This window comes from Apteryx rowi, unplaced genomic scaffold, assembly GCF_003343035.1.
Source record: "Apteryx rowi isolate R43461 unplaced genomic scaffold, aptRow1 scaffold_434, whole genome shotgun sequence".
In the NCBI taxonomy this organism is placed as follows: domain Eukaryota; kingdom Metazoa; phylum Chordata; class Aves; order Apterygiformes; family Apterygidae; genus Apteryx; species Apteryx rowi.
Window position 1 is genome coordinate 276661 of NW_020450688.1, and position 23476 is coordinate 300136.

Genomic DNA, 23476 nt, shown 5'->3' on the forward strand with positions numbered 1-23476 from the left:
ATCAACCTGATTCACTACTGACATAAAACAGAAGCAATTCGTTAGTAACGGTCCCTTGGCAATTAGTGAACTAAATTACGTCTGAACAATTTTCTTCAAAGATTCTCCTCCTCCCCCCATGCATCATTCGGCAAGTCCCTTGAATACTTACAGTAATTATGTGCGTGCAGTGAAAGGAGACTGTTACCTCTTAAACCAAAATAAATGAATATGTGATCTTTGTGCTAATACAACAATGAGTAATACAAAGAATCACAGACATCCTCCCTTTGATCTGTCAAAGATATGAACAGCAATTAAGATTGCAAGCGATTTTTAAAAACCAGAATATTGGGAACGTTCTGTGAGGGGAAAGTGAATCTTTCACAGCGTTTTTAGAAAATCAGCGGAGAAGAGGAACCCTTTCTCATTTCTCCTGACCACAGGCTTTCTAACTGATGCAATATGGATATCCTTACACCTGCTGAGCCACATGCAGGTTGGTGGTGCTTCCAAAAATCGTTCTTTATTTCTGGGATAGTGTTTAACAAGAACAGTAGTATCTGTGTTTCAAACTGAAAGTCAAGCCGAAGTCAAACGGAAAGTGTTTACCATTGTCTCAACCACATCCTTAAATATAATGTCCTCAACAAGAAAATACCCCCAACTTCTAGTACTGTACAGTAATCTTGTGGACAGGTGTCAATATTCAGTTTTCACCTGAAAACTGATGATTCTTTAGGGGTTTCCACTGCTACGTGTGGTCTAGGAAATCGTCTAATCTGACTGCTGCTACTTTCAGTTTTGTAAGGAAAGCAGAAAGGAGAAACAAAACATAACACATGAAGAGGAGAAATGAAAATTCTTTTACACTTGAAACCAGAGAGTTAGAGTTTTGCCATTGATTTCAGTGGAAAATGGAGAGACCTCTATCTGGGGTGGTAATACAAAAATCATATTGTTATACTGTCCAAGTAAGCTATCATTTTCTGGATATACCTTGCTATGAAAGTGATTAGAAGTTAAGTAGTGCTTTTCATGAGTATAATTCTAATAATAATGTTTTTTCTGAAGAACCATTCCTTGAGATTACCACCTCAGGATTTTGACTGGTAATTTAATTTTTGAAGGTTCTGCATTTTTCCTCTTTAGTCAGCAGGTGAAGTATGCAGCTGTGGCCTGTTGTAGTAGAGTGGCTGCATTTGTCATGCCACAAGGTTGCCATTCTTGGGGGCCAGGATCTTTGTACTTAAAGCATAAAGTCACCCCAATGGCATCCCACCCATGTGTGTAGCTGTGCTAAAAGTCGTCTTTGTTAATGGATGAGTAAAATTTCATTAGCCTTTTGTTGTCATCACGAGGTAAGTAAGAGGGATTTGCATCTGAGCTGGCACATTTTCCATAAGTGGTTTCCAAAGCTAATTTAAGTCAAACAGGCATGTATATCTTTCCTTTAAACTGAGACTAAGATTCCAAAGTCTCATAGGAGTTTTCCATAGGAAGCACCACCCTGGGTATCTGTGTGCCAGACATACTTGTATGGCATTTCCCTGAGCCTCAGTAACATACTGTTCTAACTCAGAATCGATTGGTTATCTGGTGACATTTTCTAAATATCTTGCTATAAAATTTGTCATTTAAATGCTAGAAAAGTAGTTCTTAAGACACTAGCTGTAAAATTTCCATTGATTCAACACAATCTCAGTGGATCCTATTGCCCAGCTGTAACAGAAATAATACAACTGTCCTCACTTAATTTGCATGGTTTGTTTTAGAAGGGCTAATAATTCCCTGTGCATATGTTCTAAGCATTTTCTTATCTCATTAGCTAATGGATTTAGCTCTGCATTTAACATGTTTTTAAGGAGGGGATCTTGTTACTGAAAAGACATACCCTTAAGCATATTGCAGGCAGGTTTAAGGACCGTTACTGCTATTTAGAAGAAAGCACACAAGACCTACCCTGGACTTTGGGAAAGCACATGTCAGTGGGAGAAGGGAGCTGTGGTAGGCAGATATAAGGTAGTGGTTTCCTTTATAGACATTTCTTGATATATTCCGTTTATATTACTTGTATTTCTTTACAGGACGTGCAGTGAGGGGATGTTTATTCTGATGAAAGTCTAGGCTTGATAACAGGAAACCCAACTCCTTTGTGCAGCAAATTGACCTTGAATCACACAGACCTTTTTTCAGTAGCAGAGGGTAGGACTGTCTAAAACACAGGAAAATGATGTCTCTAGAAAACAGAGTGGCATTTTGAGTTGGCTACAATCTATCCAAGTCTTTGCCAGCCTCCAAACCGTGAATGTCATCCAGAGCAGGTGGTACAGATGTAAACATGGTTTAGGGAATTGTTAGGAGAACAAGGAGGACAGTTGCTTTTTGTCCCTGAATACTTTTTCTTAAAAGTTAAGTCAAAAGAGTAAATTGAAACTGCATGCCCCAGTGGGTAAGGCACAGTACTGGGACTCAGGAGAGGTCTGTGCATGCCCCAGTGAGGGCTTTCACTTGTTTGTGACCTTAATTGACCCCCTCCCTTCTCCTCCAGTTCAGAGTGCTGGCCTTCGGGACAGGAACCACGTCTCACGAGCCCTTGCAGGACCTACTGTTACAGCGCTTAAATCTTGTCTGACATTTCTAGATACTTCCACAGCATTAATAAAGCAGCATCTCAAGCTGCAGTTGCATTAATGTGCAGTATTTCCAAAGCAAATGAGCTCTGCTTATACACAAAAAGATTATTTTTTTCCCCTCTGCTGTTCCAGTTAAGCTACCCCGGAATCCGAGACTTTTGCTGAGCTCTTTTCTTCTCACATATCTTCAGCTGGAAAAAAGATTTTGTCCTCTGCCACAGCTTGGCAGCCTAAATATCTTCCCTCCACTTGCACGACTGCAAAAGACTGGAACGTAATCAGTGGAGACTGCTCCATCCTGCATTAAATGCCATCGGTCATTGCTATTAGGCCATAAAATTGGGAATCAGCAGGGCTTTGGAGATTCCTAGCTGTGTCTCTGAAGTAGAGAGTAGGAATGGAAAGCACAGGGAGTTTACAACCACTGCGTTCCTCAAATACTCAGGCAGGGGGCAAGGACCTCTCTTTTTGGCCATGACCTCCAGTTAGATTGATTTTGAGTGGGGCAGGAAGCTTCAGCCCAGCACTAGCACAGGGCAAAGCTCCCTGAAGAATCATGGTGTTACTCCATGGTAAAGAGGTCCTGAATCAGGCCAAATTCCAGACGCATGGAAGGTACTGGTGAGCACACCGTAAAGACGAAGCGTAATTGTCTGTTCACAACCAAATATTTCCTTTGGCATGTGGTTGCTTGGCTGTTACCTGGTTTCCCTACTGGCGCAGTGGAATTACACTGAAGTTAAAAAAAAAAAAAAAGAACTGGGCCAGCCACCCTACAGCAATTTCTTTCTGTTTCCAAAGTACTGCCTAGAGAGCTTAACCTGAGGCTTTAGGCCAGGAATATCCAAAAAGCATCATGAAAGCAAATGCTCTCAGCCTCTCTCTACCTGCTGGATGAGGCCAGATGGGGTCATCCACAGATGCTTGCTGTTTGCGTACAGTTTGGGGAAGCTCTGTGTGCTTCAGAGCTTTGGATGACTTCAAAATCTGACCCACAGTCAACCTCCAATACTTCTGTAAAGAAAGTTCAAGCGTGAACAAGGATTTGACATGGATGTGTTGATTTTCTGCTTTAAAAGAAATGCTAGTTTGCAAGCAAGCTTCCTGTGTTGTTGGTGTTCAGAGGGCCATTACCTACTTAGGTTCAGAAGTCATATAGCTGATTGGTTGGCCTATTTTCTTTTTCCCAGGCTGTTCTAGAGAATGTAAGAGCTGAGGTACTTGGCTACAAGAGATTTTCTTCTCTGAAATTGGCAGCTGCTCATTCCGGAAAAGCATCAGCATATTTGGCCACTGATTGCAAAGGAAAAAAGGGAAAACCATTATTTTTTCATTTCACTTATTAAACTATCCAGTGGGAAACACTGTCTGTATTTGGGTGACCCTCATTACTAAGACATTGCTAAGGCTTCCCTCCTATGCCTTTCGCTTAAGAGTGGAAAATAAAAATATTCAGTTCTCAAAAAATGCATATATTCTCCTTGGCTGGATTAGGAGTAAGCCCGTGCCAAATTTCTAATTGTATCAGGCCTTACACAGCAGTATATTCAACGTCATGGCTTCATGAGTCAGGATTTTCTGTCTGAAAAGGATCACGTCAAGAAGCCGGGGACAAAAATTCCCTATAGCCCAGCAACAGAGCGCTCTGTTAGGAAAGAGAGTTAGATGTGCAAGTGAGATATTTCTGCCTGGGCATCCTTCCACGTTGGACAAAGGAAGTACTCAGGAATGGTCAATGAGGCTTCTCATGACTCAAGTGCTGTGATAATTGCTCCTGGAGCGCAGTGTGTGAAACTCCGCGAACCTGCAAGGCGACTGGTCATGTCGACGGAAATGCTCGGGGTGGCTTTGCTGATGTAAGGATGCCTTTGAAGTCGCTGTCTACCAACGCTCTGCCGCTTAGTTTACTTGAGCACTGAGGCAACGGCAGCCCGTCGATTCATTACATCACGAGGGCTTTACAACAGCACTGTCAGAGCTGTGTGGCTCACCGTTGCAGGAAGCATTGCTCATGGGCAGCCTTGGGATTTTCAGTATTTTGTAACTGGTATTTCCTCTGCTTTCCAATAATAATTGTATTAATCCATCAATTGTTGCTTATTTCATCGACAGATCACAAGATTCTTTGCAAAGGAGGTTGGACATTTTTATTCCCGTTTGACAGGAGAGAGAAGCTTAAATTTAAGCTGGAAGTGACTCACCTGAGGTCACACAAGCCTGCAGTGGCAGAGATCTCAGATCTTCAAGGTCCTGTCATCAGATACTTATCTGGCATTTCCAATATTGCAACTATTTAGCTTAGTTAAAAATTTTGTCTGTTAATCTGGAACATCACTAGGGAGCCTTGTGAAGCAGGGCTTTGATAAATGAGTTTTTTGCTAAATTCAGCGCTTTGCTGGGCTCTGTCTTACTTTTGTCTGTGGTCTGGATCTCAGTCATGTACTCTGGTGACATTTTGAATCTGAGGGAAGCATCTAAGAGAGGTGCCTGTAGAAGGATGTTTCACTGAAGCAAAAGCTGAAAGCCGAATCCCTTTCTGACAGAGCATTCACCCCTACTTTGAGGTGTCTAGCTGAAGGCTATCAGCCCTGAACTCCCTGTTTGGTCAATGAACAGAGAGCAGCTCTTCTCCAGGGTGATTCAGAGTGGAGGTGGACTCTTCTTCTGAATCACGCTAAAGGAAATCTTTCCTCTGTTTCTCCATTGTCCACGGAGGGACCCTCCCCACTAACACTGGTCTTTGAAGGCGGGGTGTGAAACCCATCCAGCATGTTAATCTATTTTTCTCTCCATGGACTTGCTCCTATGCCTTTGTATGGGATGACAAGAACTCGTGCATGGAACAGAATATTTTACATCCACATGCCCAGAAGGCTTTACACCTTCCTCTGGAGTGTCTGGTGTTAGTTACTGCCAGAGGCAGACGCTGGGCTAGATGGGCTTTAGGTCTGATCTGGCAGTTCCTGTGCTCCTTTGATCTAATATGAGGTTTAGCCATCGCCTACTGGTGCAACAAGAGATGAGAATTTTGCTGATGTTCAGTATTTCTGCAGAAACAAAGAATCACTTTCTTTGGGTTTGGTGATCCTGGAGATTAGACTTGATCCCTGTAAATCCTCCAGTGTATACAGCATTCCGGAGAAGTGTATGGGCCATCTCCTGCCTGCCTGGCCCCGTGCGTAACCCAGCTTTCCTGGATGATGGCTGATTTGGGAGTGGAGGTGATGGCAGGGGAGAGCTGGGTGAGGAGAGTTTTTGGCATGTAACAGCAGATAAGAGCAAGTGAAAACATGCAGAAATCACTCAAGGGACTGAGCTTCAGGTATTTTTTGTGACTATTGCCCATTCCTCGGAAAGTCACTTTTCTGCTGGAAAAAATGGCTAGTAGAGGATTTGTGGGATGACACTTCCATACGGAGCTCTAGGAGCCTGTAGAATATGTAGTATATGGGGGCTGGATTTTTCAGCCTCTTCTGCTGGCATTTTCTGGAGAAGACAGAAAAACAACAGTGATAACGTTCGCCCAGGCCTAGTCCCTTCTTCCAGGAGACAGCGAGGGCTGGATTGACCTACTTAAGCAGAGGAAGGAGGGGAAAAATATTCTTCGTTCTTAGGGGCCCACCTGCTATTTTGCCTATTTCCGGCGCCAAGGAACATACCTTTGCTGAGGAAACGCATGAACAGGCAGCTCTTTGCAAGGGACTAACCCGTCTGCGTGGGCAGGGAGGAAGAGGGAGGCCAGCCACGACAGCTGCCCCTCCAGTAGGCACCACCTCACAAAGAAGCCTTGATACCTTCTAAGTAAGAGTCAACTCTTCAGCAAAGCGAGGGTGCAGATTCCCCACGCTGAGAGCAAGGCAAGTCTGTTCTTGGTGGCAGCTTCCTTTCCTGGGACGCGCCTGGGTATGAGGAAGGGGAATATGGAAATCACCAGCTCGTGCGGGACCTCGGGGCCGCAGCCAGCTTGCTTCGACCTGGCACATTGGGCAGAGCCGGTCCGGCCATGCAGCAGGCAGCCGCGGGGCAACCAGCGTCCCTGCTGCGGCGGGGGCGGGGTGGCTCCATGCCCTGGGCTTGCCGGCAACCCATTTTAATGCATGTAAAATACCTAAATGCACCAATAGCTCTGCAAAGAGGGAGAAGGAGCCAGGATTTCCCGTTCAGGCCCTGCCCGGCTCGTCAGCGTGTCCCGCGTGCTGTCCCACTGCGGCTCAGCGCTGACTTGCTTTGCTGCTCCTGGGCCCTGTCACAAGAGATGCACTCACTTTGCCCAAAATYCTGGCCTCCGCTCCAGGGCTCGGGGCCCAGGAGTTAACAGCACTGATGTGAACTTGTGACGTGGCCCCCGTGTCCTCTCCCAGCCCTGGAGGGCGCATGGCAGCTGGGACTGAACTGACCCCGGGGGCCAGGATCGCATCTGGCACGCCTGTGCCGTGGCGTGTGCCGGAGCCGGCTGTGCACCGTCGCCATGTGGAGCAGCGGAAGTGGCTGCTGGCGCGCTGCGCCCTCCCACCAGCCCCGCAGGCACCCTCTGGGGCGCGCGGCCGCTGTGTTTCCTTCCCCTCCGGCTCCCAGGAAGGGAAGCTGCGGTGCCTCGTCCGTGCCCGGGGCACCCCGTGCCCCAAGGAGGGTGGACACCGAGCTGCTCCCTGCCTCGTCGTCAGCAAAACGCCAATGAGTGCTGCAGGAATGCCCCTTTTTGGACCAGCCCGGGCAGAAATTGCCTCCAGAAATGGAGAATATTGGAGTCGTGCTGGCTTTTTAGCTAGGAGAGCCGGGGGACCATGGTGATAAAAGATGGATCCTGCTGCCCCGATGGGCGTGCGCAAGGGCTGGGCGGGGAGTTATTACCTCAGGTTATTTTTTGGAAGAGTTTGGATATTTCTAGGGAACTGCCCTGCCTCTATTTTCTGCCCAGCTGGCTACTTCCTCCACTGTGGTTATGAAAAGAAGTTTTTCAGCCAAAAACGATCTGTCTCCCCAGCCTGTCTCTGCGAGCCACATGACGCGGCCTTCGGCAGAGGCAGAGCCACCACGGGTGCTCGGCACGTTCCTACAGCGGCGTGGACACTGCTGTAAGGAAGCTGGAAAACCTGCCAGCTCCGGAAGGGATTTACACCCCCAAAGCCAATGTGCTGCCTAAATTTAAGCCCTCGGACTGGCTGCTCCTGCATGGCTGGTGTCTCCGCTGGGCTCGAAGAGCGGCTGCCCCGTGCGGAGCTGGGTGGTGCTGCCCAGACGCCACAGCCGTGGGGATGGCGGGACCCTGCTCGGGACGGGCCCCTCCAGGGGCTGCGTTGCAGCGGGGACGGAGCCGCGCGCTTGGCCCTGACCGGCGCCTCCTCCTCCTGCCTCTTCCTTGTGACCTCCCGTGCTCCCATACAGAGCAAATCCAGCACCTCCAGCCTGACCGGAGGAAAACTTCCCCTCAGCCGCTCTCGCTTTGGCTGGAGCCGAGGCCTCCTTGTCCCACCCACCGCTGACGGAGAAGAGATTACACCGCTCCACTCCGCCGCAGCCTGCGCAACAGCTGTGCGCTCCCACCCCACCTTCCCTCGCCTAAGCAATTGCCCGGCTTTTCCATCTTTTCTGGCAGGCCGCATTTTCCTCGCCCCGACCATGCTCAGCAGCCCGCTGTCTGGGTCACAGCTTTCCCGCAGCGCAGCGCCGGAGGAGTCCCACGGGCCAGGGCATGGAGCAAGAGGGTCCAGGGGCCTCGCGAGCTGCAGCCCTACCTGCCGCCTAGCCCCGTGCTCAGCCCCGCTCCGGCACCCGCCGGGGCCAGCCCTGCTGCCGACCGCCCCAGCTGGCAGCGTCCTCCGCCCTGCCGTCCCGTGGCGCCCCTTTGCTGGCGGCTCACGCCCTCTGCCCGCCTCGCCGGCCCGCACAGGGCCCAGTGCGCACTTCTCCCCGTGCCTGCGCCCTGGTGTTACCTGCCGCTGAGGCTGCCTTGCCCCTCGGGGCCCGGGACAGCGCTCCCGCCTGCCAAGTCCCGGCTTTGCCGCACGGCGTGGATGTCGGAGCAGCACCGATGGCCAGGCAGCTGGAGAAGATCAGGGTGACTGGTTCGAGAAAATCTGGGCAAAGGCAGGGGAAAAATCCAGGGAACTGGCAAGCTCCTCCGCAAGTCTCCGCGAGGCATCCAACGTTTCCGCCGGCGGCCCGCGTCGCCCCGGGGCCTCTCCCGCACTCACTCGGCTCTGCCAGCGCCCACCCAGCTTTCAGAGGGCTCCCGGCCAGGCCGTCCCGGCGAGCGGCGGTGGCGGCTGCGGCGCTCGCCCCCGGCCCGCGAGCCTCTTCTCCCGCTGGGGGCCGGCGCCCAGACGCCCGGGCGGCCAAGTGCCTCTTGTTGCTCCTAGCACATATTTATTGCTATCAGCGTATTCTTTAATTTCCTTTGTTTCAGCATATCTGACGGCGCAATTAAGCAGGCCTGAAGGGAAGTGTGTGTGCGAGGTCATCAGCCCTGTGGTTGCTGGCTGTCTGGAAGCAGCGCTGAAGCTGGGGTCGGGGAACAGCTGCCAGGCTTCCCGGCTTGTTTTCGTTTTCTACGAGGTTAGCCGAAACGCCGATGTGAAAAGGCCCGCGTACACACCCAGAAGCACCGCCACACACACAGAGCCACACGCACACAGGCATAAACACACATATAAACACAGATGCACACAGACACGCAGAGACATAAACAGACCCGCGCACCATGGCACCGGAGCGGCGCCGAGCGCGCGCCGAGGCAGGGCTGCAAGCGCGAGGCTGGGCCTGCACCGACGCACGCGGTTCCCCCGCCAGCACGGACCTCGGATGAAATATATGCAATGCTGTGCACTTTAACGATGCAGCAGCGCACTGGCGTTGCAAGCAGCCCTGGGCCGGAGCACTGCAGGTCTCTAAGCTGTGAACTGCAGCTCGTGGTGGCCCTGCTCCGGGGCAGTGGGGCGGCTCGCTCCTGCCAGCCGCCCGGGACCCAGCATGGGAAGAGCTCGGTCACGGTAGCCGTGCAGAGGCACAGCTGGGGCTCGTTTCCTTCCAGGCTGCCTCTTGGCTACGAGGCGAGCATGCATGCAACGCAACACCGATGTTCCCAGGCGGCTCCCCCGGCACCACTGCCGGAGCGGGGATGTTGCCTGCGGTGCCGGGTCCTGTCCCACCACTGCCAGAGTTGCTGTGCTCGCCCCAGCCCGCCGTCGCAGGGGGCCAGGCTGAAGGAGGGTTTAACGCTTTGGCAGCAGGATTCAAAAAGGGGAGGCTGCTTCGCCCCCGGGGGCTGGCGAGCCCGGGGCCTGGAGGGGCTCCGCAGGGTGCAGAGCCGGCCGCGGCGGCTCTGCCCTCCCTGCCCTACGGCCCCGTGCAGGCACGGGAAATGCCAGGCTGGGCCGGGAGCAAACGTAACTGCAGAAATCTTTCTAGGAGCAGTAGAGTGAGTCAGGCCTGGCTCCCGACAGGTCTGTGCCTCAGGGGGGCCGCAGCAGCCGGGAGGTAGAGTCGCAGACGTCTAGTAAAGGCCATGCCGCCGGCGCTCGCCTGCGCCTCGGTCCCTCTCCGGCTCCTGTCTTTGCGAGACGTGTCGAGGCGTCCTATCTTGGCAGCCTCAGGCCCTTAGTCAGATGTGGTTGGCAGCCCCGCGCGTGCAGCCACTCGCACGGCACGATTGCACACGCACCTTGTTTTCTTAGCAAACAACACAAAAAGAACCGGTCTTTGGGGAGAAGAGAGCACGACCTGAATCTGGTAACCCCATAAACAAGTATTTCATTTAGCGCCATAAATTAGCAAGTTAGCTGCTCAGGCCTGAAATGTAACCCAGACGCAGTTAAAGCCAGAGCTTTAAGGGGGAAATACTCAGCATCCATGGCATGAGTTCAGCGGAGCCAGTGCTCAGCTGTGGGAGGCACTGAGAGGGGTGAGCTCAGGGTGGGGGCCGGCACGGCGCTGTTTTGGGCTGACCCACGAGTGCCTTGAGTTGCTGCCGGAGGGGAGCCCGTTGGGCTGGCTTTCAAGGTGCACGGCCACATTGGCACCCGGGGACAAACCCCAGCAGCGGGGTGAAGATGGGCCGGGACACCACTTCCCACCTCGAATGGGCTCTTTCCAAGGCCTTAAAGGTGCGTGTGTGGCTCAGACCTCACTAGAGTTAACAGACAGCCCCCAAAATACAGGGACTGTCCTTGCTGCGGGCCGAATCCTGGCTTGCCGGAGAGACACATGTGAGGCCTGGCTTGTCCTGTACATTGCCTCATTTGGTCCCAGTGCCTGCTCTTGGGCCTTCGCCCTGGAAGAGGCAGCGTGGTGCCCCAAGCCCAGCCGTGGCTCCTGCGGCTTGGGAGTCTCCAGCGTTGCAGCCCTGCCGGAGTTTGCTGTGACGTGGGGGAAACAGTGAGCCAGGGCTAATACAGCATCGCATGTCCCCCAGTTTGAGCTGCAGGTACTGCCGATCCGTGGGGTCAGAAACCTTGGGGAAAACGGAGAGCAGGTGGAAACTTTGGAGACGGGCAGATATGGCTTCGCTCACAGCTGTTCTCTTCTGCTGTCTCCCTTTAACATAGAAAGAAATTTCTGCTTTCCATTTTCCATCTTCTTTCTTTCTCCGGAAATCTCCGCCTCCTTTGCTAATTATCTGACTCTTCTCTTTGTTTCTGCAAGAAAAATGACTGCGGGGTCTTGTGTTCCCACAGAGCAATGCTGGTGTGCAGCCAAGGATGTCACAACCCTTTTTGCCGCTCAGCACCGGGGACCGCAAGCCGCAGCAGCAGGACAGGCACGGGGTGCTTTGACGGGATGTGCCCCTGCGGCCTGGATGTGCTGCCCTGGCTCTGCTGGCTGCTGCGGATCCGCTCTGCCCTGGGGCCCGCATGGTCCCTGGGGCCGGGATCCATCCAGCAGAGCCCTTCCCACCAGCCAGCCAGCCCCAGCCGGGATCTCTCCCCGCGAAGCCTGCTCCTGGCTCCCAACTGTTCGCCCCTGCCAAGCCTCTCCAGCTTCCTCAAGCACCAAATCCTTTCCCCAGGCGAGATCCTCCCACCGAGCCCTGCCTTCTCCCCTCCCCAGCCGGGGGCTACGTAGGGACAGGCCACCTGAAATGGTGCCGTTAAGCAGATGCACCTCAACTACCTTCAACCTTGCAGGTCCTGCTGCATTTTGGGCTAATGGTCTGTAAGGGACATATAACATTGCATGAGATCCCATGGCTTCTCCTTCCCTGGCTATTGCTGCCATGCCGGAAGGAGCTGGGACAATTGCTCCTTTTCCGACAGCGCCTGCCTGGGAGCCTCTGCATGCTGTGCATCTTATCAGGGTCTTATCAGCCTCTGCATACTGAGCGCTTTATCAGGGCTCCCCCATCAGTGGCGAGAGAACCCAGAGCTGCAGCAGTTTCCATGTTTTCTGTTTCTGGGCAGGCAGAGATAGCTGTGCTGAGATAACTCCCAAGATCAGATACCCTGTCCAGCAGTACTGCTGCACTGCACGATAGCGCTCGCCATCCGTGCTGCCGGCAGGAGGAAGACGAGGCAGAGCAGCCCGGCCCCGTCTCCGAGCGCTGGGCTGCAGGGGCGAGCAGGAGAAGGGTGTCGCGAGCTGCCATGGCACAGGGGCGCGGGCACCTGGCTGCGGCCCCAGCGCCAGATGGGACACAGGCTGGCTGCCTCTGCTGCGGGCTCCTTGGCCAGCTCCGCCACTGCCAGGCTTTGCAGTGGTGACCCGCAGCGATGGCCCTGTGGCTCGTTTCCAGCTGCCTAAGCCTGGCACCCCTGGCGCGCTCAGCCTTGCGGCGAGGAAGTGGCTCTCCGCTTGGTGAGCCTCTGCCTCTCCGCGCTCTTCCTCCCCTCGCTGTCGCTGCCGTGTCTGCAGCTTGGCGAGCGCGGGCCGGGCGCAGGCGCGGGGAGACGAAACACTGGCTTTGCAAAGCGGCCGACAAGGCTCTCCGAGGAGTGCTCAGGGATGTGTCATCCAGGACGGGTTTCTGAGCCAGCACGAGCTCCTGCAGCGTCGCACAGCGAGTTACTCCCCTGGGAGCGGTGGGGGGGGGGGTCCGGATCCAGCCCGCCTCGGCCCCGCTGCACTCCCGGACTGTGCCAAATCCCCCTGCGTGGCACAGACTCCACACTCATAGCGGGGCCCTGCAAAGCACGTTGCGTTCGTCTTGCCTCCAGCCCATTGTGTTGTTTATTTGTCATGGTTGGTCTTCAATTAGGCGTTTAAGCCATTTGGGGCCAGGGCTGTTTCTCCCCATGTGACTGCGCGGTTCCCGCGCCGCAGGGCTGTGATGTGGTTCGGTGCCTGCAGCAGCATCTGCTCTTGCAGTAACGATGCCCAGGGCCGAATGCATTTCAGATGGGCTCGGATCTCGTTTCCGTGCTCAGGCCGGCAGCCAATTTGAGCCGGTGAGAAAGAGCCGCGGTCCAGCCCTGTGAACACAATGTTCCCTGCTTGGAGAGCCGCTAGGACCCAGCTCTGGGGTCGGGGCACCTTAAAGAGCCGGGACCCTGCCGTGGAGCTTGCGGGGGGTGAGCCGAACCGAGTGAGCCTCCCGGCAGGGCACTGTTGCAGGCATCTGCTCTGGGGTGGCTATGATGGCAGGGCAGCAGGGACACCCCTGCTGTGCTGCTGCAGCTGGCCGCTCAACACGGCGCACTGGGGGGACGCCACCAGCCACCACCATCCCCATTGCACCCGCAGCCAGCCCAACGCAGACCCAAGCCAGGGGGGATGCAAGGGCAGCTTGACTCTTTTGGGGGACCTTTTTGGGGTCCAAAGGGACCTTTCAGGGAAGAGCAGGGCAAGGTCCGACATGCTGCCCCTGGGCTGACTGCACGGGGAGAGAGCAGGGAGAGCCCGATACAGTGTGCTGGTGCAATCCCCGGGCGCTGCTGCAGAGGCCAAGGGGACCCGTCTGCAGCGGGGTGCCGGGCAGGCGAGCGGTGCGGGATGCAGGGTGATGCAGCCCGTGCTCAGCACCGCATGGGGCTGCCGGTGCATGCATGCAGGTGCCGGGTGGGCGAGCAGCACAGGACACAGGGCGATGCAGCCCATGCTCAGTGGCACACGGGGCTGCTGGTGCATGCATGCAGGCACTGGGCGGGCACATGGTGCCCCCTGCACAAGGGAGCCTGCACCTGCGGCTCACAGAGAGCGAGTCCGGTCTCGCCGGGGGCCCGGGGCAGCGGTGCAGCCCCAGCCGGCCGGGTTAGGCGAGAGTCAGTGAGCACATGATGCACCCCGCGGGGGCCGCGGGCTGAGGTCAGTTAGTCACACCCAGGCAACGGCACTGACTTCACCGCGGGCAGGAGCAGCTCCGCACGTCCCGCACTCCCCCAAGGCAGGGCAGGAGCGCTGATCTGCGGCGGGGGGACGGCGCGCTGCTGCCGAGACCACGCTGGTTATCGGCGCGAAGGCATTATTCTGATTAGGACGTACGGCTCCCCAGAGCCCCTCTGGCTCCTGCGCCTGCCAAAATAGTTTCACCCATCCTGTGTCCAAAGTGCAACTGCTAATCATGTCCTGCTGGTCCCCAAGGAGAAATTGCAGCGCCTCTTCCCCCCAATCCTGTACGAGCCTTGCGTCCCGCTTGCAGTGCTGGCCCCGTCTCCCGAAACGCCAGCTGGGTGGGATCCGACATTTGTTGATGTCATTGAAAGCTGTTTCCATCCCCCTGGAGCTTGGGACGTCTGCAGCGCGCTGGGCGACGCGTCCCGGCTCAGAGGGCTGGGGCGCGGGCCCCGTCCCCGCAGCCGGCGGCGGTGGGGGATGTGCCACTGGCCCCAGCACTGGCCTGGCTGGGCCGCATCCAGCCCTGACCCCGGAGACCCAGGGGAACTCAGCCCAGGAGCGCGAGTTTTCAGTTTTGCTCCCGATCACACACGCTTCGGCAGGAGCCGCGTTTTTTTGGGGAAGAAAGAGTTAATCACTGGGCGGCCACTAATGAGTCTTAACTGGGAATGACCCGGCACCGGGGAGAAGTGAACCCATCGTCCTTTCTGGTGTTTGACCGTCTTCCAGTGCGAATCATGAAACGCAGAGCCCGGGCGTGAGCTCCCCATTTGTGTCAGGAGGCTCTGATTTATTCTATTTATTTATTTTTGCCATCTGGTTGAGGAGGGACGTTAGAAGCAAGCGTGAGAAACCCAGATGTGCCGCGTTGCTCACTGCTGTGCGAGTGCCACGAGATGCCGGCTCCCAACGGCGCTTTCCAGCGCTTGGGTTTTCCCGAGCGAGATCGGGCCACGCAAGCCGCCCACCACCCCCAGTCCGCTCCCGCCCCAGGGACGTGGCGGGACAGGCCACGACAGCCCAGGGCACCATCCTGATGAGACCGAGGGGTGAATCGCGGCGTGCAATGCTGTGGCTGGTTCCCCATGGCATCGCTGGCCCCAAGCTCAGCTGCAGCGCCTGCCACGAGCATCCTCCATGGCATGCTGTGGGATGCAGGGATGAGAGGCTGGCGGGTGCCCGGGCTGGTCCCCTGGTTGTGCCTGCTTGGCCATCCCTGCCAGCGAGGTGACGCTCGTCCCCCCTGCTCCGGCAGGCGCCCGCACTCGGGGTCCCCGGCAGAGCCGCTGAAGGGTCCTGTTAGCGTGCCGGGGTGTTCCCAGGCTCCCACACTCGCGTCCACGCGGCTCCCYGGCCACGCGCCCTCGCTCGGCAGCACCACAGGGCTCACAGGCACCGAGCTGCAGCCATCTCGGGGTCCATCACCCTGGGGCTCGTGCCATGGGTCATCAGCGGAGCTGGGGCCGAGCCTGGCCCCGGCTGTGCCGGCGCTGGCTCCACAGCAGCACTGTGACATCGCCATCCCGTGAAGTGGCCCTTGCGCCGCCGGGCAAGTGGCTGGCATGAACATTCCCGTGGCCCCGGCTCAGCGGGCAGAGGTGGTGGCCAGGCCCCGACCTGGGCAGAGTGGCTCACCGGGGCACGTCCTCCAGAGCCAGGGGAATTCTTCTTTTTCTTTTCTTTTTTTTTAACGATTATTTTTTGCCAGGGCTCCTCCGAGACACGAGAGATGATCACACAGGATCTTAGCTCATCCGCTCGCTGTCTCATGCCGGGGAGGCTTGGCGGGAGGCCCGAGGGCTCCGGAGGAGGAGGAAAATTTCATCATCCTGCTTCAGCGTCTCGGATAATCAGCCCCTTGTTAACCGATCCGTCCCCACGCGGGGCGCTTGCGAGGGCCCGCACTGCTGCTGCCCGTTAGGTGGTCTTGGCCCAGGCTAAACTCCTTCAAGCCTCTCCCAGGACTGCCTGGGAGTCTGGGAAGTGGCTGTAACTTTATCTGCCCCCCCTCCCCAACATTCACTTCCCTTTGCCTCTTCCCGCCGGGATCTGGGGTTTTCTAGCGCCTCGGGGCTCCTCTGCACTGCATCTTTTGGCACTACCGGTATTTACAGAGTGCTGCAAAAACTGGCTCCCTGTGCCGCTCGCACGCAACCTCCCGGGTGCCCGGCAGCTCCCGCTCTGGCCCCGCTGCCGGCAGTGAGCCGCCAAGTGCCGATTTAACCATTCCTGGTGGGAAATTTCCTGGTGGCGGGACAGTCCCTGGCACAAGGGGGGGGCCTGCCGTCACAGGGACCAGCCTCACAGGGCTGTGCCTGGCCCCAGTAGGTGCTCACAGGCTGGGGATGGAGCTTGGCCCAGAGGGTTTTTTGGAGGAGATGCCACTTGCTGGGTGATGGGGCCACGGCAGTGGACGGCGCTTGTCAACCCCAGCAAAGAAGAGCCCAAGACGGTCCATTTCTGTGTGTTTATTTTTTAAAAAAGTATAAAAAAATAAATATTTAAATAGAATTCTCTATATATATTATCACAGATCTTATTAATTAATTATTATTATTATATTAATAACATTATTAAAAGCCAGGTCAGACAACTGGTGGGCGCTGGGCTTTTCACGTGCATGCACACATGGCAGCGCCAGCATCCCCGAGCAAATAAATAAGCACTTGCAGTCCAGCCCGCGACCGCGCACATCACACGCATCCCCAGGCCCCCTGGCCAGTCCCTCTCCATGCTGGGATGAAGAGTGAGGAAGAGGAGCGGAGTGCCGGCCCAAAGCACCCAGACCCCGGGAGAAAGCCCTGGGAAGACCAGTTGGCTCGTGGGCCAATTTCCCTGCTTCGGGCCCCGGCAAGACCCCCTGGCGAGGCCGTGGTTGCGCCAGCCGCAGCACCAGGAGTCGCCGGCTCCCGCCTTGACCGTCCTGGGGCTCCAGCCATCCTCGGCACCCTGATGCGACTCTCGGCATCAGCTCTGAGAGCTCCGTGGGACTGTCCGGCAGCAGCAGCACCACTGTCCCCCGGGGCCACACTCATCCCCTACAGCCACGGCCCTGCAAAATGGGCCAGTGCTGCATTCAAAGGCCCCTAAAGCCCTTTTGAGGAGAAAAGTGCTTTTCCTAGCCCCCTGGAAGAGCTGCTTGGTTGTGGCACCACGCGGATGCGCCCTTCCTGCAGCCGCAGGAGCTGGCTCCAGACCCTATCCCTGAGGCCATTGCGGAGCTGTGCCGGAGGCAGCCAGCGTCGGAGGGCCATGCTCAGCCGGGTGCGAGTGGCGGCACGGCCGTGCAGCACCCAGGAGTCCATGGTCTCGTGCCAGGCACCTCCGCTGCCTGCTCCCGGCTCGCCACGGGGCTGGGGGGGTCCCATCTGCACAGCAGATCTGGGCTCCCTCTTGGTGCACACCCAGTGCTCCCAGGCCTGAAACGCCAGGCTCGAGCAGAGCGGAGCGGTCAGCAGGAGCGTGGCACAGCCTCGTGCCGCCGCTGGCAGCTGCTTTGCACCGTGTCCTGGGGACGTCGGTGCTCACATCCAGGCCTCGCTCAGCCAAATCCCATTTTCGTCGGAAGAGGAGGCTTTTGGCTAAACGGTTCAGGCGTTTTCGCGGGTCGCTCTCTGCTTCGCCGACCTGCTCCTGGCAGTGTGACGACTCCTCCGGCTCCGAGCACCTCTCACGATTGAGGACAACCCTTGCTATTTTCCCTGTTTTTAACAAAATTTACAAGACCCCAAAGTGAAGGGTCCAACCACCTTCCCATCGGCATGGGCCTCGCGAGGACGGGGATGGCCAGGGCCACCCCGTGGGGACTGGCCCGTCCAGCCTGGTGTGGAACACCTGCCTGGTGCCCGGCCGCTCTGCCCGGTGCTCTGCAGCACACCGAGCACAGTCATGGATACCCTGTGACATCAGCCTCGCTGCGGCTACCCCTGTGGAGCATCAAATAATAAATTAAAGCTCAGGGCAGGGGCAGACGGGGCCGGTGCCAGGGCAGGAGGGACGGGAGAGCAGGAGGAGATAATAAATACAAAGGCGAGGGGGACTGTGGAAGGGAAGGACTATGGGGGTCAGGCGACGCGGTGGTGGTCCCATGGTGAGCCAGGGACTGGTGGGGACACAGGGATGCTCAGTCCACTTCCCACTGCCGGCTGTCCCCCCTGCCAGGTGCCAGCACCAAGGTCTGCCTTGAAGGAGTCTTGGCTCAACCATCCTTTCTGAATCCTCTTGTGGCTTTCTGGGCCCAGTGGCAGGGCAAGAGGTGCCACGGGTCATGCGCTCATGCAGGGCTCAGGTGAGGTAGGAGTATGCGAGCCGCCTGGGAGATGACCTGCACGTACTTCCGGAGCACCTGGCAGCCCTGCTGCTTCTTCTTGAAGGCACTCTTGCCCTTGCTGCTCTCTCCATAGCTCACGTCCACCTGGAAGATGTTGTAGTTCTTGCAGAGCAGGCAGGTGAGGTTGGAGATGAGGCCCCGTGTGGTCTTGGTGGTGTTGTGGAGGCGGTCGAGAAGCTCCTTGGCTGTGGGGTTGAGTTCCTCCTGGTCCCGCGTGATATTCCCCAGTGAGGCATTGAGGAAGGCAAAGAGCTTGTACATGGCCACCATGACCTCCTTCTCGCTTGTCCGGTTCACGCGGAAGGTGGGGAAGTAGACGCCATTGGGGTTGCAGAGCTTGTCTGTCTCGCTGCTGAAAGGCTCTCCCTGGCACTTCAGCTGGGGGGCAGGCAAGCGTCACCAGGGGTCCTGGCCGCCCACCCTGTCCCCGTCCCCCAGGTCACTGCCCCATGGCACTTCCTGCCCCCGATGCTGCCCCAGCTTGGGCACCCTCCTTCCGAGCACCCAGGGGTGTCGTGGTTGGCTCGTGCTGCAGCTCAGCAGCTTCAACTTTCATGTCCCCAGGATGTCCCCGGCACGAACCCCCACGCCAAGAACTACCATTGCCGCCTTTAATGGGTTTTCCCCCGGCACCCATGGCAACCCTGTTCGCAGCCCAGTCCGGGCGCCAAAGTGGCGAGAGGCACTTACGTAGAGGCTGAAGAGGTCCTGGGCCGTGGCGTTGAGCAGCGCGACCTGCTTGCGGGTCTGCTCATGGACGTTGGAGCGGCACAAGCTGTTGATGGGGCAGCCAGTGCTGGGGCTGTTCACCAGCAAGGCCCGGCCGGCCACCAGCCTCCGGTGCAGCAGGAGCAGGGCCACAAAGGGGAAGACACCTGGGCACAGGGAGAGAGAGCAGAGGGTCAGCAGGTCCCCGGCACAGCGCCCATCCCGGTGACGGGCGCCCCGGGCACCCCGAGCCCAGCCGGTGCCACCAGTGGGACTGGCCCCGAGCACCTCGGATGGGAGGCCGCCAGGCTGGGCTTTGCCTGGAGCCTCTGCTTCCCGCTTTGCTTTTCCTCCTTTCTTGGGGAAAGCGCTCCCAGCTGCCTGGCGCTCCCATGCTGCCACCCGCTCCGCCACCTCGGCTCAGCCCCGCTTCCTCACCTGCCCATGGGCCAGCCCCGCTCCCGGCAGGAATTCCCCTGCCCTCCTTCCCTGTGGGGCGCCCGCTGGCATTCCCACATTTCGCAACTGCCCGGTGACGGCCTGTCAGATTTAATCGAATATGCAAAGCGATTTCCTCCCCGTTATCCTGCAGGAGTGGGGCCCCACCCTGGCGCTGGCACCCGCTGACTCAGCCAGGTGCCAGCCAGGAAACCTCCTCGAGGCTTTCACTTTAATCCTCTGCGCAGCGCGGGGGCCCCGGGGGGGCCGTGCCTCAGTTTCCCCATCTGCAAAGCCAGCGTGGTGACACAACCACAGCGGCAGTGGTCACTTGCCAAGGAGCCCTGGGAAGAGCCAGCGCAGCTGCCGGTGACGTGGGCCAGGAAATCCCTGGCTGCTGAACAAGCGCTCCCTTGAGTGCCAAGCTGGGTGCAGCTGGGTCGCCCTGGCTGGGTGGCCCCAGGGTCTCTCCTGCCGGCAGGGCAAGGGGGATGCGCTGCCCCCCAAGTGCATGGGCCCCCCCCCCAAGCCGGCATCCCTGGGGCGCCAGCCCGAACCTCCAGCTCCGGCTGCAATCCCAGCCCTCGTCCCTGCCTCTCGCCAGCCGCCCTGCCAGCACGTCACACCTGCATGCCAGTGGGGAAACCTGTGTCCCGCTTTGCTGGCCGGAGCACCCCGACCACGGGGTGAGGTGGCTGCGGAGAAAAGCCACCCAGACCCCGGCAAATGTCTTGGTGTGCATGGCCATGCAGCCCCCCACGCTCTGCTCCAACCCCGTGAGCATCCTGGCCGAGCAGCCGGTGTCCCAGCAGCGCGGGGACCCTCCGGCCCCCCCACGCAGCACTGCCATGCCGCTGCCAAAAGCTGCCCCAGGCTCTGACGAGTGCCGAAATTGTCTGCACTTGTAAGAGCCTCTGCATTGCCGCAGGTCCCGGGGAACACAATAACCGCTTTATTTACCCTCGCTGCAGCAACGCCCGTGCCCAGCTGGGGAAGGACTTACCTGGCTGTGTTGCAATTGCCTACCCACTGCTGCCCGCGCTCAGTGGCGGTGCAGCGAGCAGCAGGAGGGCCCCAGCCACGTAAAGCGCAGGCGGCAGCACTGAGGTGACCCAGTTCCTCCCTGTGGAGCCAGGCCCGCGGCGTGTGCGGCCTCGACCTCGCGGACCCTCCCCGCCGTGCCGGCCCTCCTGCTTCCTTCTGCCCATTTCACAGCTGGGCAGAGTGAGGTCGGGAGCACCCACGTGTGCCAGCGGCCGCCGTGGGCACTAGCGGGGGCCAGGCCCCCTCCTGCAGGCAGGGGGCAGGCGCTGCCCCGGGGCTCCTGGCCCACCCCGGGCGGCTCCCGCAGCGGCGGCACCCACGGCAGCCCCGCTCTGGCTGTGCTCGCTGCGCCGGGCTCAGCGCAGCTCCATGCAAAGCTTCGTCTGCACTTGGCAGCTTCCTCATTTCTCGGATTTCTTAGTTGCCTCTAATTAAGCAAGAATTGCCTGCCTTTTACAGCATCCAGAGACCCGGGAGGAGAAAAAGAAAAAGGGGGGGGGGGAAGCAAGATTCTCCCCCCACACACCCTTTTTGGAAGTATTTCGAGTTATATAAGTGTCCAGATGTTGGCTGAAACGCGCCAGAAAGGCATTTTTTTTCCTCCCTGCTGCCAATTCCCAGAGATGCTAACCCCGGGGAAAAGCAAAGTTTCGGGAGGGTTTGCTCTCGGCAGCGAGCGGCAGCGCCGGAGACAAAGTGTGCGTGTGTTCGTTTCAACATCACCAAAGTTAAAAAGCCGGGGGAAGGGGGAGGGGGGTGGGAAGGGGGAAAGGACGAAATAGGTTCGACAAAGATGTTTTTTTTACCTGCCGGCACGAACTTCATTGTGAGCTGTGTCCCGGGAGCAACTTTAATAGAGATTGATGCTGGCAGAAGAGGTTTTCAGAAATTCATGTTCATACTGGGGGACTTCTCTTGGTTTATATACCGGTCCTCCAGTGAGCCTGTGTTGTAAGAAAGGGGAGGAGGGGGGACGAGGGGGGGAAAGCAGAGAAACACTATCATTACTTGTATTGAAACTGTAAATCAGGAAGTAAAGGGCTTTGGAAATCGTGAATGATTCTTAGAAATAAACTTCTGATAAAGTTGATGTCACCGGGATTGTGGTTTATTCACGCACAGGGCTTGGGGGGGGGGGGGTGTCGGTTAAGTGGGCAGATTGAAAAAAAATGAAAAAAAAAGAAAAACCACAGCAAGCACACGGATTTTTTTTTTTTCCTTCTTCGCCGCTCGACCTCCGGGCGTCCTGGGGGGCYGGTGCGCGGGGGCACGGGGCGGCGAGCGGCTCGACGGCCCGCGCGGCGCTACCAAGTGCCAGCACCGTGAATCATGTTTCCACATCACTTTCACCCCCCTGTGTCCCCCGGTGATTCCCCTTGGCCGAGCCGCCCCGCGGGCTGCCCCGTGCGCCGGCGCCTCCTTCGGAGAAGGAAACTGGCACCCCGGCGGAGGGGGTGAAAAAAAAAATAAATAAAAAAATTTGATTTTCGTTTTTTCTGGAAAAAATGGGGGGGCAGGAGGTGACGGCGTGCTCCCAGGGAGGGGGGCAAGGGTCCCCGCTCCAGGGGTCCCTCCCACCCCGCGCCACGGGCGACAGGCTCAGTGCTGTTGGGACCCCTCAGCCGCCAGCAGCTATTTGCAGCGGCTGCCGGTTTTGGGGGTCGGGGGCAGGGGATGAGGAACGCCTTTTTCGAGCGAAAAAAGCGGACGCCTTGCGCCCTTGCAAAAGTGCTGCTTGGGCAAAAAAAAAAAAAAAAAAAAAAAGAACAGGAGAAAAGTTCTGTTTTCTGCTGGGGAAAAGAGACAAACCCACCCAGCACCAGTGGGCAAGGCTGGACCAGCCCCCAGGCCCCGCGCGCGCACGTTAACCCTTCGCAGTGCGGGGCTGCCAGCTCCCACCTGGCCCCTCGCCGCCCGCCTGCCACCCCAGTCCCGGCCTGCCACGACCCGCTGTGCAGCCCCGAGGCCAGCATGATGCTCCGCTTAGTTAAAAGGTGCAAAAATCAGTGCCGGAGCGGAGAGGCAGCGAAAAGAGCCTTTAACCCCTTCTGCCGGCCCCACGGGGACAGGAACAGGTTAAAGCCACTTTCGTTTTTCTCCGATGTGCGGCTTTTTTTTCTTTGTTTTTTTTGTTTTTTTTTGTTTTTTTTCCCCCTTTTGGGGAATGCCAGGTTGAAACTTTTGATCAGGTTTGACGAGTTTGCGCCCTGTTTGCACTGGCAGCGCGAAACCTGCTGGGGCCACAGGCGAGGGCCGGTGGCGCAACAGTGGCCGCCGCCGCCCCTTCGCCTGCCCCACGCGCGTCCCCCAGCCGGTGCTGGGGCCTGGCCCGCCAGAGTCGCAACGAAACGCCGGTTGCAGGAGCCCCACCGCGGGCGGGCAGAGCGCCGCTCGCCGCTTCGGGGGCCTTGCGAGGAGAAAAAAAAAAAACAAAACGTGTGGAAACGGGCACTTCACCCCACTGCCACGCATGGCTGGGCCACCGGTGGCTTTTCTACCCGGCAGCATCGCCTTGCCGCCCTGGGGCACTGCTGCCTTCGCACGGCAGCGGCACGTGGGCCTGAACCCCAGCAGCGGTGCTGCTTCCCCCTCTCCCAAGCCTGCGGGGGCCAGTTGGAGACTCAGGTGCTCAGGTGCCAGCTGCCTGTGGCACCCTCACCGGTCACGTAGCCGCCACATGCCTCAGTTTCCCCAGGCATCGGGTGGGCTGCAGGAGGGAGACACTGCGACTTGTCATCCCAGGCCCAGGCTGGCCTCCCCGGGCTGCCACCCCGTGAGCAGGAAGGTGCTGGGTAATGGGAGGGCGATGGGGCGAGGGGATGAGCACCGGCCACACGCCAGTGGGGCACATCCGGGCCCCGGGAACCGTGTTTCATGTATCATTTAATATTTGAATATCCGCTGCCACCCAGTTAGCTAAGGAACAGGCATCTCCTTGCTGCCGGCAGCAGAGGAGGCTTAGGAGCGGCACTGCCTCAGGCCCCTGCTCTGCTCCATCCATCTGCTGCCCTTTCGCTGCCCCTCTGCAGAAGCGGAGGCCAGGTCCACCCCGGGCCGCTGGGGATGCCTGCAGGGA

At 57.6% G+C, this 23476-nt stretch overlaps 1 protein-coding gene across 1 annotated transcript; it reads right to left on the minus strand.

Annotated features, from left to right (window-relative positions):
* Window positions 1–16414: 16414 nt before the first annotated feature.
* On the minus strand, window positions 16415–21272 carry LIF (LIF, interleukin 6 family cytokine). The gene is made up of 3 exons (XM_026076574.1): window positions 21207–21272; window positions 18901–19085; window positions 16415–18588 (listed from the first exon to the last, which is right to left on the minus strand). The coding sequence occupies exons 1-3, from the start codon at window positions 21223–21225 to the stop codon at window positions 18154–18156; spliced, it is 639 nt and encodes a 212-aa protein (XP_025932359.1). The 5' UTR covers window positions 21226–21272; the 3' UTR covers window positions 16415–18153.
* Between the last annotated feature and the right edge of the window lie 2204 nt (window positions 21273–23476).

Excerpts from the sequence above, each read along its gene's own strand:
- LIF (XM_026076574.1), bottom strand. Across the intron at positions 18,589-18,900 it reads AGGACCTCTTCAGCCTCTAC|CTGAAGTGCCAGGGAGAGCC; the intron begins GTAAGTGCCTCT and ends CCTGCCCCCCAG.